Source organism: Hipposideros armiger, unplaced genomic scaffold (assembly GCF_001890085.2).
Source record: "Hipposideros armiger isolate ML-2016 unplaced genomic scaffold, ASM189008v1 scaffold_56, whole genome shotgun sequence".
NCBI classification, from domain to species: Eukaryota; Metazoa; Chordata; class Mammalia; order Chiroptera; family Hipposideridae; genus Hipposideros; species Hipposideros armiger.
In genome coordinates, this window is record NW_017731406.1 from 955,763 (window position 1) to 971,277 (window position 15,515).

At 38.5% G+C, this 15,515-nt stretch overlaps 1 protein-coding gene across 5 annotated transcripts in view; it reads right to left on the minus strand.

Moving 5' to 3' along the window:
* Positions 1-15,515, minus strand: part of DIAPH2 (diaphanous related formin 2) — an 873,267-nt gene that overhangs the window by 181,887 nt on the left and 675,865 nt on the right. For all 5 annotated transcript variants that reach the window (XM_019641102.1, XM_019641101.1, XM_019641103.1 and 2 more), the window contains one exon: positions 14,564-14,699. In XM_019641102.1, the coding sequence (XP_019496647.1) occupies positions 14,564-14,699 (136 nt within the window). The remainder of the gene's footprint in view (positions 1-14,563; positions 14,700-15,515) is intronic.

Consider the following 15,515-nt stretch of genomic DNA (forward strand, 5'->3'; position numbering starts at 1 on the left):
ATCAGAGGAGGTAGCAACTCAAACCGGGAATGCATACATATTGGTGAGGTAGATAAGCAGGGAATCTGGAAAACTTCAACCTGAAACACTCCGCTATATAAAATTATTAGCTGAAAAACTGAGATGGGGGTTATGCGATGAAAATGAGAGGCTAAACGCAAACAAAACAATCTATTGTGACTTTCAGATCACAGCAAAGCTTAACCCAAGCATGCTGTGCGAATGTGGCTCTTCTACCTCAGAATCATATAGGTCTGGATACAACCCCCTGGGACCTTGTCCCACCCTCAGCAGGGCTGTGCCTGCGACAATTTAGACCCATACCCATCTATCCTGCTTAGCAATGCTCCAAGTAATTCCTAGGCAGCCCTGTCCAGGCTCGGCAAATAGAAAAGGCTAAATCAAATCCAGGAGTTCTGAAATTTCTCCTTTGATAAAAAGGGGATTTTTTTAAAAACACAATTTGCACTTAAAGTAGATTCTGATACTGGTACAAGCAAATAAAAGTATTATGCCATCCATAGTTAATTGCACATTTAAAAGGATGATTTTTTTGTTTGTTTCCCAAATGAACCCTAGTAGCTCTTCGGAGCTATTATGAAATAGCATATGAAACCCATTGTTCATTTAGATGACAATCAGTATTCTAAGTTTAGGGTATAATGCTTTTCTAATATCATTATAACAAAGGCATAACTGTTTTCTTAAACTAAGATATAGTTTCTTTTTCCCATTTTTATCCAACTAACTAGTCAAAATATGCTGTCAAAGTTACAGATTGTTCATGTGTGAAGGGAGCAACTGAGGACTGACCAGACATCAAAAAGAAAAATAGAAGTTTTCATATAAAAAAATTGAGAAAAAAAGGAAATATATGTTATATGCTTCACACGGTCCTGTGAGAGTAGATACATACACATACATCCATATGCGGCAAGAGTCATTATTTCTTACAGAAGAGATACACACACACAGAGAGGGAGGAAGGCTCACGGTAACCCTGCAAGTGGGCTAATGGTGCTGAGTTATCAGACAACAATACTGTGATCAGGGTGTGTCCCCCTGTTCGGTGCTCTGTGGGCACTCAATAAATACTTGTAGAATTAAATTAAAAATCACTGAAAGGTTTTCATCCACAATAATCCTGTTGCACATTTAGCGCAACGATAGATTTTGTCCTGATTTTGAAGCAGCCCAGGGGCTCAGGCATTGCATGTGGGTGGAACAAATATAATTTTCGAAAAAAAAAAGTCATTACAGACTCAGTTGGGTTCACTGCAGTTTGTTGGTTCTATGAATCTGTTAGGTATAATTACTGACATGAATCTAAACACATTTGACTGAGAACAGAGCCAAATTAATTGCAATGTTGGTATATAACAGCTGTTATTCATTTGACACTTTTCTTAAATAAGAATGAGAATATTAAAATATGGAACCAAAGCCTGTTTCTAATAAATGACTAGGCCACCTACACTGTTTTCTGGTCATTTCTTATGCATCCAATTGGAATGTTTTCACCCACCTGCTCCAATATTTTCATGGTTTTCTGCCGAGTCAAGTCACATAAGGGGTGCATGGCAACCAGCACATATTGTAGAGAAAAAACAAATCTGCAACGGCTGGCACCACTCATCTCCTACATAAGAATTCATGAAATCTTGTTCAATGCTCAACATGCTGAAGAGAGCTCTTACAATTTCTCCAAATCTGAGTTTCTGCCTTTAGAATGTAAGAACGCTTAATGAGATCTAAAGTATATTACCTATCTTGTCTCACATATTTATTTTTGTCTCCTATTTCAAAGAATATTTTTACTAGATGTAGAAATTCATTTCACTGATAACACAGGGTGAGAGTTTACCACTTGTTTCCGGTGAACTGATGCCAGAAATTTAAAGATTTTAGTATGAGGTCAGAACAAAATTATTAGTGATAAGTGGCTCGAATATGCTACAGGAAAAAGTAACTAAAACCCTCAGTTGATCTAGAGCAGGGGTCGGCAAACTGCGGCTCGCGAGCCACCTGCGGCTCTTTGGGTACGTTCTGTCTCAAAAGTTTGCCGACCCCTGGAAGAGCCAATCCTGTCCCTCACAACAATTTAGAGATTATTTGAGAGCCGTAAATATATTTTTACATAATCACCATTATGTGAATATCTTTGAAAAATTTTATAAATGAAACTATGGTAGTTTTATTTTCATTTTCAATTTTACTTCAGAGCCACATGTACGTACCCAAAGAGCTGTAGGTGGCTCATGAGCCGCAGTTTGGACCCATGGCGGCTCTTCCATCTCAAAAGTTTGCCGACCCCTGGTCTAGAGGGTATTCGGGAATTAGTACAGATGAGACCCACTCTCCAACTCTTGTGTGCAACAATCATCAGTGCTCTGAATAATGGCCCACAGACAATAACAAAGTTCTAATGACCTACTAGTGATTTACATAATACATTGTGTGCTGACTATCTATACAAAATTATATGTAAGCACTATAGGCTGCACATTTTCACCTGTGTAAAAAATAAAGCCAAACATACTAGGAGGGAGCGGGGAGGAGGTTGAAAAGGTGAGTAGAGGATTGTGGACGAGTGGAGTTCAGAAAGATTACTAACGATAAAGCCTGATGCATACATGTCTTTGTATATAATTACAAAATCAAATTAATCTAAACATCTCTTCCCCAGGCATTCTAGTCAACCAAGATTGTATTGTAGTGATTACTGCCATTAGTAGTTTTCCTCGGTATGTTCACGGAAATAACTATTATTATTAATGGCATACCAACATTGAATGCTCATTAAGTGCTAACCATGTGCCAGGCGAGGGCTGAGATTTGTGTGTCTTCTCCAATTTAATTCTTATGAAAGTCACAGGAGGGAATGCCATTCTTTTCCATTTCACAGGCAAGGAAGCTGGGGACCACAGAGGTGAGGTGAATTGCCCCAAGTTACACTGTTTAGGATACCGAGTCAGGATCTGAATTCAGATTTGTCTGGCTCCAAAATAAAAGAGGGTGAAGTCATTCCAGTTGTAGGCCAACCCAATGAAAGGTCTGAGATGACGTGTCACTGGGGCCAGCAGAATCCCCCAGCAGGGTGTGACTTCTCACTGGATGCTTGCTACTGTGGCAGCTCCTCCTGCACCTCAATGACTTAACCCAGCACTTGAACTTGGAAGTTCAAGAAGTATTTATTATACGAACGGCAGCAGTATGGCACAGTGATGTCTAAAATGGACCTAAGATTGATTCGTTAAAATAACAAAGTCCCAAATGTATACCAAACAACTTAGTGTGCTAAAAGCTCTAAAGACCTGGGAAAAATCTGTACTGTACTGAACAATTTATTTGGGAGAAAGCCCCGTAAACCCCTCTAAAAAACAAACCTAGAGAACAAAGAGAAAAAGTCCTGATGGTGAATAAACACGGAGTTCTTGAAACGTTTGCTAATGTAGGGAACAAGGTAATTTAAACAAACGAAATATAAGCCAGATATTCTTTTTCTCTTCATAGATAAGGGATTTTTAGGTCAACGATTCTTTTCTAGGTCCATGAAGTATATGCACTTGTTTAGCTTTGCAATAGCATCTATGGGTTGTTCATTAGCATTCGTAAAATATGCAGAATGATGGTACCTATATCGTCTAAGTAATTTCTATCATCAGGGGTGATTTCATATTACTGGTAATCTATAATTTTGATTACTGTACGTTAATGTCTGGGGTATGACAAAGTTTTGGCCTATTCAGGTCCAATCAATATAACGTGAATTGAACTCCTTTTCCTACAAGATGTAATTATTTTAAAACTTGGAAAACAAAAAACCAAAATTGCTATCCACCACAAATGACAGAATTTAAATGTTTGTAGGTTTATTGGTTAAAATTTGCTAATTCACTCTCAGAATACTGATTTATCATCAGATCTCAGGTAGCTCATTCTTTATCATCATACTAGAAGTAAATAGGCAATTCTAATTTCCACATAATCTTATATGAGGAGCAAAACTGTTCCTGATTAAATAATATTTGCATACAAAACACACTTGGAGTTTCCAATTTCAAAACACCCCTTTATTTAATGCATTTTTTTATTGCTTCTCCAAAGTCCTTGCAATTAATATGTTGACTTCCATAATCATAAAGAGATATATTCACAAATATTACAAATATTTGGTAAGCTTTCTTACTCTACCTACAGAATTAATTAATTTATTTTTAGTGGTCCCTAAGTTAATTATAATCTATACTAATGTAATCAAAGGTTGGAGAACATAGATTACACTGAGTACTTTGCATAGTTTATATACTATTACACATTTTAGAGCACATTTATTGATTTGGCATATTTCTTGCTGAATTTAAAACAGCTTTCTCAATTTTACATTTAAATAGTGTATTACTGTGCATGCTCTAATTATAATTATTTGGGAAATGGTGCAATAAATGATGGTTGAATGAATGAAATAACCTAATATGTCAAAAAACATCAATGCGTAATTACATATTGGGAAAATGTGCTTTTCTTTAAAAAAAAAAAACACACCCAAAACCAGCCTTGGCCATTAGTGAATCTGTTGCTTGCAACTCCCAGTGCATTTTTCTCCATCACTTTTATGAAATTTTCCCTTCCTGTTACCACCTTCTTCAACTGCCTCAGGTTTAAACTCTTCCTTTGAGGAGAGAATCAGGTATGAGCTAATTCCTCGTTTTTTGTCATCTTTCACTGTTCTTTTCCAGCTCCATCCACCTTGTAGTTACCTCTCCACTCTTTTGCTTTCGGCTCACTCCCTCAGTAACCCCTGAACAAACTCCTACAATCACCTTGGCTCTCCTGCCTCATCACATCACAATTCCCATCTGACTTGGAAGGCTCTTCACATTTTTCCAACAGTCTTCCCACCTTTCCAACAGTTTACCATTTCAAACCCTTCCCTGCCAATGACAACAAGGTCAATGAGAATGTCAGAAAATATTTACTAAATATCGAACTATTGGGTTGTCGGAAAAGTCATGACGCATTTTTGCAATGAAAACCATAGAAAAAATACGTCATGTGTTTTCCGAGAACCCAATATTTACCAGAGACGAAAGATATCAATATATAATTGACAGAATAGAGTGTAACAGCAGTCTCTGTGGGTTACCTCATTTAGCCCTCACAATAACAAGGAAGGTACTATTATTCCATTTTACAGATGAGGAAACTGAGGACAGAGAGGTGAACTACCTCGTCCGAGATGATATGGCTAGCTGGTTGTGGACCTGAGACTTGAACTTAGGACCTATCTTCTTAATCATTTTGATGTACTTTCCTGTGGGCCATTAAACACGAGGCCTGCTGACTTGCGTGCTGACCCACACTGCTGATGACATTATTCCCTTTTACTTGACTAGTTTCGCCTCTGCTTAGCCAAATACAATAGTACCCATCCTTCAGTGTCTAGCTCTACTGATAGGCCCAGAGACTCTACTTAGCCTTCTCCATGAAACCTTATATCATTTTACCAGACTTGATGAATTTCCCATTTTAGATACTTCTAAATAATCTCTATTAGATATCAGCACACAGTTTGCTGGTTCAGCTTTATTTCAGCTGAAGGATAGCAGCATATGTCATCCCAAAATATGCCACTTTGGCGTAAGGATTGTTTTGAGCTGAAGGCAATTAGAAGGAGCTACAAGAAAAGTTCACTGCCTCCCACTATTTACCTAAAAGCAGGATACATACGTGTAAAGGTGTCCCTCTTCTTCTCTTTACCAGGCAGGACCAAAGTTAATCACCAGAAACAACTCAAAATAGACCCCGACCAGTCCAGTGACAGCACCAGAAGAACCTACACACCAAACATTACCAACTAGACCTTAACCTTCCATGAGTTCCCCATGTAGTTACCTTCTCACAATTTGCCTCCCTAGAAATTCAAAATCCTTTCCCTTTGTCTTATCTAAAAATTTCAAAACATGTATTTTTTTTATGATGCTGTATAAGCCCAAGTTCTAACCAACCCTTTGAGTTACTAATCACTGAGTACTCCCATGTGTATGGGTGATGCATGCATTAAATAAACTTGTTTTTCTCTGGTTAATCTGTCTTTGGTCGGCCTGATTTACAGGGCTTCAGTCAATAAACCTAAAATGGGTAGCTGGAAAACAATTTTCCGCCCCTATACCTCTCTCTGACAAAACTGTAAACCATGTAAGGGTGGGAAATATGTCTCAAACTTTTCCCACATTCTTCAGTGTGCACAAAACGACTCATTGTCAGTAGCCACAAGTATATTTTGGGCCCTGTGTTATATGTTCTACTTAATTATCTCATGTAATCTTTGTTATTCAAATACTCAACTATTTTTAAATAATTTAAAAAGTTTTTTGACTACAGTTGACATACAGTATTATATTAGTTTCAGGTATGCAACACAGTGATTAAAGATTTATATAACCTATGAAGTGATCACCCTGATAAATACAGTACCCATTTGACACCATACATATCGTGGTTCCCTGGAAAATAAGACCCAACCGGAAAATAAGCCCTAGCATGATTTTTCAGGATGCTCGTAATATAAGCCCTACCCCAAACATAAGCCCCAGTTAAGATCGTCAGCCAGACGTGACTGTTTGAATAAATGTAGATTTTTGTACATGGATAAATGAATAAATGCAGATTGTTGGAGCAAAAAATTAATATAAGACCCGGGCTTACTTTTGGGGAAGCACAGTCATTACAATATTATTCAATATATTCCTTATGCTATACTTGATATTCCGATGACTATTTTGTAACTTACCAGTTTGTACTTTTTCATTCCTTCCCTTTTTTCACATGCCTCCCCAAGCCCTTCCCACCTGGCAACTTTCAAAAGGTTCTCTGTATCTATGAGTTTGTTTTGGTTTTGTTTCTTTATTTTCTTCTTTAGAATCCACATAGAAGGGAAGTAAAATAGTATATATCTTTTTCTATCTGACTTATTTCACTTAGCATAATACCCTCTAGGTCCATCCATGTTGTAGCAAATGGCGAGATTTCATTTTCTCTTATGGCTGAGTAATATTCCATTGTATACATGTAACACCTCCTCTTTATTCATTCATCCACTGATGGACACCTACGTTGCCTCCATATCTTAGCTATTATAAATAAATAATACTGCAATAAACATATGGATGCACATGTCCATTCGAAGTAGTGTTTTGGGTTTCTTCAGATAAATACCCAGAAGTGGAATTACTGGGTCCTTCTTAATCTGTAATTATAGCCTTTGTTTTAAAGTCTGTTTTGTCTGGTATAAGTATTGCTACAATGTCTTTTTTTTTTTTTTTGCTTGTTTCCATTTTCATGAAATATCTTTTTCCATCCTTTATTTTTGTCTGTGTATCTTTCGATCTGAAGTGAGTCTCTTGTGGGCAGCATATGTAAGAGGCTTGTTTTCGTATCCATTTAGCCATCCTGTCTTTTGATTTAAGCATTTAACCCATTTACATTTAAAGTAATTGTTGATATGTAGTTACTGCCATTTTATTATTCATATATATATTTTTTTCCTCCTCCTCCCCCTCCCCCTCCAAGAAGTCCCTTTAACTGGTTCAATGGCAATGAATTCCTTTAGCTTTTCCTTGTCTGGGAAGCTCTTTATCTGTCCTTCAATTCCAAATGATAGCCTTGTTGGGTAGAGTAGTCTTGGTCATAGGTCCTTGCTTTTCGTAACTTTGAATATTATATGCCAGTCCCTTCTGGCCTGCAAAGTTTCTGTGGAGAAATCATCTGACTGTCTTCTGGGAGCTCCCTTGTAGGTAACTAACTGCTTTTCTCTTGCTGCTTTTAAAATCCTCTCTTTGGGTTTGACCTTTGGCATTTTCATTTTAATGTGTCTTGGTGTGGGCCTGTTTGGGTTCATCTTGTTTGGAATTCTCTGAGCTTCCTGGGCCTGTACGTGTATTTTTTCACCAGGTTAGGGAAGATTTTAGTCATTATTTCTTCAAATAGATTTTTATTTCCTTGTTCTCTCTCTTCTTCTTTTGGTACCCCTATGATGCTAATGGTGTGCTTGATGTCCCAGAGGCCCCTTGAACTATTCTAATATTTCTGGATTTTTTTTTTCCTTTTTGCTGTTCTGATTGGGTGTTTTCTGCTACCTTCATTTCTAAATCACTGATTCAGTCCTCTGCTTCATCAAATCTACTGTTGATTCCCTCTAATGTATTCTTTATTTCAGTTATTGTATTCTTCATTCCTGACTGGTCCTTTTTTACGTTTTCTATCTCCATTTTTAGGTTTCCTGTTTCTTTGCTGATTTTCTCATTGTGATCATGGAGCATCCTTATATTGCTTGTCTTCATTTTGTTTAGTTCTTTCTCTGAAGCTTTGTTCTGTTCTTGTATTTGGGACGTGTTTCTTTGTCTCCTCATTTTGGCTGCCTCCCTGTGCTTGTTTCTATGTATTGTGTTGTCGGGAAAGTCGTGACGTATTTTTTTGTATGTTTTTCGTTGTAAAAATACGTCATGACTTTTCTGACAACTCAATATTAGGTAGGGCTGTTATGTTTCCCAGTCTTAGAAGAGTGGCCTTATGTAGTAGTGTCCTGTGGGGCCCAGTGACACACTCACCCTGGTCACCTGAGCTGGGTCCTCCTGTTGGGAGTTAATCCTTGGTTGCTGTTTCCATGTTAATAGGAGGGATTGAACTTCGGCTTGATTGATTGCGAGGACTCAGTGAAACTAAAGTGGAGGAGCTGTTGTGCAGGGGCTGACCCCACGGAGCAGGATTCGCTTGAGCAAGGCTCTTGTGCCTACCCAGTCTACCCTTTGGGAGTGTTGTCTGCAGAGGCAGCTGGGTGGTGCTCTGGATGGGTCTGAAGCTGGCCACCAGGCCTGGCAGACCTGGGCCTCCTGGCTACGCACCCACCATAGGCCAAGTTCAACCACAGCTTGTGCCCTGCCTGAAGCCACCTGGAATGAGCCACAAAGGAGTCTGCAAGATTCCTACTCAGCAAGAGGTATGAAGCATGCTGAGGCCAGATGCTGCTTGTTTGGGGTGTGTGATCCTTTCAGAGGTTTTAGGAAATTCTGCAGCATTAGCCAAGACAGACTGCATCGATGGAAAAGCCACTGGGAGCGGCTTGGGTGGGACTGCAAGTTGGGTGGGCAGGGTCTCAGGGAAGTAGCAGAGCAGGGTGAAGTAACAGTGTCAGCCAGATTGATGGAGACTCAGATATGTCTGCATCAGACACAGCCGCCTGTGTCTGCATGCCTGGAGGGGGTAGGACTCAACAAAGACCACAGAGCAAGGGAGTCCGTCAGCAAGTAGCTCTGTGCACGGGCCCTTTAAGAGAAATGCCTGTGAGTGCAGCCACCCTCCATTTCACTCAGCCACAATCTGTGCTGGTTTTCACAGACAGAAGTTATGGGGACTTCTATTCCCGGCACTGGAACCCTGGGCTAGGGAGGAGGTGGGACCACTCACTCCTCCATGGGGGCCTCCTCAGCTGAAATATCCCTCCCAATTTTCAGTGGTCCAACGCGGGTGTGGGACCAGCCCGTTCCACATCTCTGTCCCTCCTACCAGTCTGGAGTGGCATCTTCTGTATGTCCATAGTTGTAGGGCTTTAGTTCAGCTAGACTTCAGGTGATTATCAACCATGGCTGTTCTGCAGTTTAGTTGTCAATGTTGATGTGGTCATGAGAGGATGCGAGCACAGCATTTACCTACCCCGCCATCTTGACCGGAAACCCCTCATCTCACTTAATCTTCACTAAAACTATATTATATGAGGTAAATGTCATCATCCTACATTACATGTGGTAACTGAGGCACAAAGAGATTAAGGAACAGGACACACATAAAGGTAGTAAGTGACAGAGGTAAGACTGATCTCCATTTTTTTAAACATACAGGCTTTAATAACTTTTGAGACATACCACTTAATGTTTACAAAATTACTGTCTCTTTAACATACAGTCATGCCTTTTATCTCTTTTATAATTAAAAAAATACTATTTCTTATCCTTTTGATCCCCAGTTCTCTCAAAATGGAGGCTTGAATATAGTATTTTTTACATATTTAACTTGAAAGACATAATTCTCTGGCTGCTTGTTCTTCATGATATGTCTACTTATTTCTGAGCTCAGCTGATCACATGTAGATTACAGAAATGTTCTTTTGGGTTTTATTATTCTTCTGAATAATTACACTCTAAAATATTTTTCCTTGGGGAATGTATACAATGTTGCATGCCAGATAAATATGCTATACTGTTGTTACTTATTAGCTATATGGGATCACAGGAGATATTTTTAAAGGGGCGGGGTTTGCAATTTTGCTAAATTGATCTGAAGCAGACACTTTACAGAAAGAGTACATTTGTTTTTCAAGTTGTTCATAATTTTCAAGTGTTTTCCTTTACCCAAGGGGCTCTTTACTTGAGTACCTTTGTTAAAGGTAAGATCTTCTGGTTCCAATGGTGTGTATCTCTAGTAACATGTGCATGAAATACTTCTACACTCTATATAATATTTATCTCACAATGGCAGTCAAATATTCTATATCATCTCTCTTTCAGTGGAAAAGAAGATTACAATGTTCTTTTAGTGGAAAGTGGAATACACTGTTCTAATTGGACACATTTAAAGTTCTCTAAATTACTTTCTTACTGTACCTATTCTCACATCTCCCATGGGTTCACATTTTCGGCAGCTCTACCACGCTTCCTCCCAGGCTTCTCAGAACGTCTGCAATTAACTTCCAGCTAGTGAACAACAGCATCTTTTGTGAGACACTGAGAAACTCACTGATACTGAGCTGCATCTTGACACTCAACACTGTTCTTATTCTTTCTTTTCACCTTAATTAAGACTACATGCTTCCAGTGGAAGGCTCTCTTTTTGAAACATATTTATAAGGACTAACAAAGTTATACTCTAAGTTTAAAATAATATTACAACAAATAATAAGTGTTTGCAACATATGGGCCACAAATCAAGAGCCTTATGGTGAAGTTTGCTATTTGATTGATCTGTAGAGATACAGTAACAACACAAAGATAAATCCTACTTCTAAAGAGTGTCTTTCATGTTCAGATCGCTCAGCTAAGCATTTGCATAACAACATAGTTGAATGTTTATCCTATGTTTTCAATGGTATCTGAAGAGGTAATTAACCAAATCTTGGCAAATAAAAATATATACTATAGACACAATCAAAATAGGTCAACATAGTTCCTTTACTTTTATTTTTTTCTTATAGGTATATTTTTAGAAAAATAGCTAACAGTTGATAAATACTCAGCAGGGGTGTGGTGTGGTGTGGTATGGTGTGGTATGGTGTGGGAGCAAGACTATATTCTTGGCACAAAACTGGATAGACTCCATCTTAACTGCTTGCTCTTTTCACCATCAACACCAGAGATTCTCAAAGTGTGATCTGGGGACTCATGGGGGCCTCTGAGATCATTTCAGATCTGCAAGGTCAAAACTATCTTCATACTTATACTGACACCTTTTTGCCTTTTTCTCTTTCATTCTTTTATGAGGGTATTGAGGATATAGTATTTTTTAGAAGTTACATGATGGACGATATTGCCTGAGATTGAATGTAGAAGCAGGTATGAGAATGAAATTATCTTTTATCAAGCCAAACTTTGAAGAGATTTATAACACTGTTTTTTCATTTTTTTGGTTTTGGAAGATATAGCTACTTTTCATAAAAAATGTTATTTAACATTATAGGCTTACTATTGTCATTTTAGTTGAAGTAATAAGTGACTTTATTTATTATGCCTCTCTTTTAATTCTAATATGATAAATGTCAAATAACCCAAATAAACAAAAGGTATTTGGGTTCCTCAATAATTTTTAAGAGTTGGGCATGAGCTCTGAGATGAGATACTTTCAGAACCTCTGATTTATACTTTACCCTGGGAATCACATTCAAACTCATATGTTATGGGTTGAGTTGTGTCATTAATTAAGGTGAGGTCATAGTGGAGTAGGTTGGGTCCCTTCTGTAATATGACTGGTATCCTTATGAGAAGAACACCATGTGAAGAGACAGAAAAGCACGCAGGGAGAATGCCACGGGAAGACTGAAGTCCAGCAGTCACAAGCCATGGTACTACCAGAAACCAGGAGAGAGGCGTGGAACAGGTCCTTCCCTAGCATCTTCAGAAAGAGCATGGCCCTGCTAACACCATGATTTCAGATTTCTGTCTTCCTGAACTGTGAGACAGTAAGTTTCTGTTGTTTTCACCCAGCCAATTTGTAGTACTTTGTTACTAAAACCCTAGCAAACTAATCTACCCTAACTAATCACCAAAAACTGATGATTGCCAAGTCTGTCGGTCTAGTTCAAACCTCTTTTCTGAGTTTCATACACATACATACAATGGCTTGCTAGGCAATCCCGCCTTCACAAGGTATCTAAAAATGAAACATGTTGAAAATGACACTAAGAATTGTAACCCACCTGATGAAATCTGTTCTAGTCCTGATGTTTTTTCTTTATAAAGGGTACCACCTTCTTAAATGCCTCATGTTCTCGATTCCCACATCTAATTCATCATCACCTTTTAATATCCCTCTGGAGATGGTTAATTTTATGTGTCAACTTGGCTGGGCCATGGCGTCCAAACATTTGTTTAAACATTATTCTAGATGTTTCTGTGAGGCTGTTTTTGGATGAGATTAACATTGAAACCAGCGGATTCTGATTGAAGCGGATTGCATCCATAATGTGGGTGGGCCTCGTCCAATCAGTTGAAGGCCTGAATAGATCAAAAGACTGACCTCCCCTGAGCAAGAGGGAATTCAGCCAGCAGACTGTCTTTAAACTTGAACCGCAACACTGGGTCTTTGCTGGGTCTCCAACCTGCCATCCTACCCTGCAGGTTTTGGACGTGCCAGCTTCCATTATTACGTGAGCTTCAAATCTGTCTCTACACGTACGCATCCTACAGAACACTAAAACACTTCTCATTTGTGACTTCTCTAACCTTTCGCACAGTTCCTAGGACATACTAAGTGCTATATGGTTTTTTTTCCTTACTATTATCATTTGACAATGCATTTTTAAGTGTGAAGATTCCATAGCCAGACTACTTGGATTCAAATGATGGTGCTAATACTTCCTATTTGTGTGACCTTGGACAAGTTCCTTAATTTCTGTGAGCCTCAGTTTCCTCATCTGTGAAATGAGATAATAATAAACCTACCTCATAGAGATGTCATGAGGATTAATTGACTTAAAACATGTGCAAGTCTTAGAACAGTGCATGGAACATGGTGAACATTATACAATGCTTGCAATTTTTGCTATCATTATATATAGAAAGAGGTGTTCCATATGAATCATATTTTCTTGTATCTTGTTCAGATTTTGTTTTGTTTTTAAATTCTCTAGTCCTCAGTGGCAAAGGCTACGCTTTTTCATTCTTAAATTTTCAGAGTGCTGGGCCAGCCGAGTGGCGTGATGGTTAAGAACTGGCTTGGGATGCCAGAGGGCCCCGGTTCAGATCCCACATATGAGGGCCAGTGACACTGCCCTCTACAGCTAAGATGCTGAACAACAGCTCAACCTGGAGCTGGGCTGCCATGAGTCGCCGGCGACGGCATAGGCTGCAGTCCCTGTTGCAGTGGGTTGCCATGGGCCACTGTGTGTAGCCAGCAGCCAGCATGAGAGGCTAGCACCCGCAGTGAGCGGCCATCCAGAAGCCGGCGACTGATGTGCCTCGCCCAGGAAGAGCGCAATGATGGTGCCAACTTGGGTCAGTGAAGCAACGTCCTCCACAACCAGACTGAAGAACAAAACGACAGCAACTTGTCTGTTCCCCTTCCCCCAATTCCCCAGCACTGTTCCCATCCCCCCAGTTCCCCAATAAAAAATCTTTAAAAAAAAAATTTTTTTTCAGAGTGCTGCTACCTGGTATCAATCACTGTTTCAATTTACCCTCTCTTCTTTAAAACGAAAATAAAACAAAAAACCCTAAAAAGCCCACCTTTAATATACACTCATTCCTGCTAACAAAGAAAACCACGATAGTTTATACTATGTGGACATACCAGCATTTTGTTTTTAGGCTCACAACTGAACAACATGCCTCTCCCTATTTTTTTCATTTTATAATAGTGCTTTCAATAACCATTATGACGTGAAATGTTCAAGTCCTCACGGAAGAGTTAATTGTTGCTGCTCTGTCAACAGTGTCACCAAAATGAAATAAGAGCTATAAGGCTCGTCGCCCCATAGTAGTTTTTCTCTTTTCATCTCTCCCTTTTATTCCCTCACCACTGCCTCATCTAGAACGTAATATAATTTGGTAAAACAATAAAGAGAGAAAAACTTTTTCAACAAACATGTTACCTTGCATTGGTTACCAAAAATCCTGAGTGCTCAGTGTAGGGTGACAGGAAATACAGATAAAATCATGAGAGAAATTTGGTACAAGTAACTAATAATATTGTGAATTTTCTACCAAGAACACAATTATTTACTGTATAGTCCAAAATTAAGAAAGCACAATTATTTTGCACTTTATAGATCTTTTAAAAAATTGGAAGTACTTCATACCTTTGTTCATATCAATGAGTTGTTTCTTTTTCTTCTGACGTTCTAACTTTTCTTGTTCAGCTTTCTCTTTTGCAAGCTTTGCCCTCCTGGTCTTCTCTTCCATTTCTCGTCTCTTGTTGTTTTCTTTCACTGCTTCCTGTATATATAAACAAAGTGAAACGAAAATCCCTCCATTACTTATATATTATAGAAGTTGTACAATTTTTAAATTATATATACACACGTGTGTGTGCTCTCAGAGATGGAAAAGTATTACAGTAGCTTCAAGGTGCATGCATACGCTTTTGAAAGAAACCAAAATCCTAAGACACTGGAAAAAGTTGAGAAATAACTCAGGCTTTAACATTACCTGGGGTGCCGGAAAATTTGGGACATAAATATTTATAGATTTAACAACAAATATACTTTCTCCATTGTCGAAATATAAAATTTTTGATATAAAAGAAAAGGTTTAATATGGAGCTACTTCATTATTGTACTTTTCTCTCTTATCTGAAAAATGGGGGAAAAAATCCTCATAAGATTTTTGTGAGGAAACACGAAATACACTTATAAAGTGCTTAGAGCACTTAGTCTATGAAGATGATGGTGGTGGCTGTGGTGATAACGATTACATCTAATGGTGCAAGGCATGGAATAATCAGCCATATTCTCACAGGAAAGAAATACCTGCAGGTTAATAGCTTTTTACATGCCAAGAGCTCTAGAAATGCTGAAACATATCTCAAGCTATTATCTGTTTTATTTTAGATAGATTATTTGTGGAACGCAAGTGAATAAGTACATTCCAGTAGATGGTATGGAATAAAGCTAAAGTACACTGATCAGCTGGAATAATAATATTAACTTCCTTCAGTTCAGAGAATTCACTAATACAGAGACGCATCAACTGTAAGTTTCTTCCGTCAAGCTGTTCTGTTTCTTTCTTCCTGTTATGATTGATTAGATATAC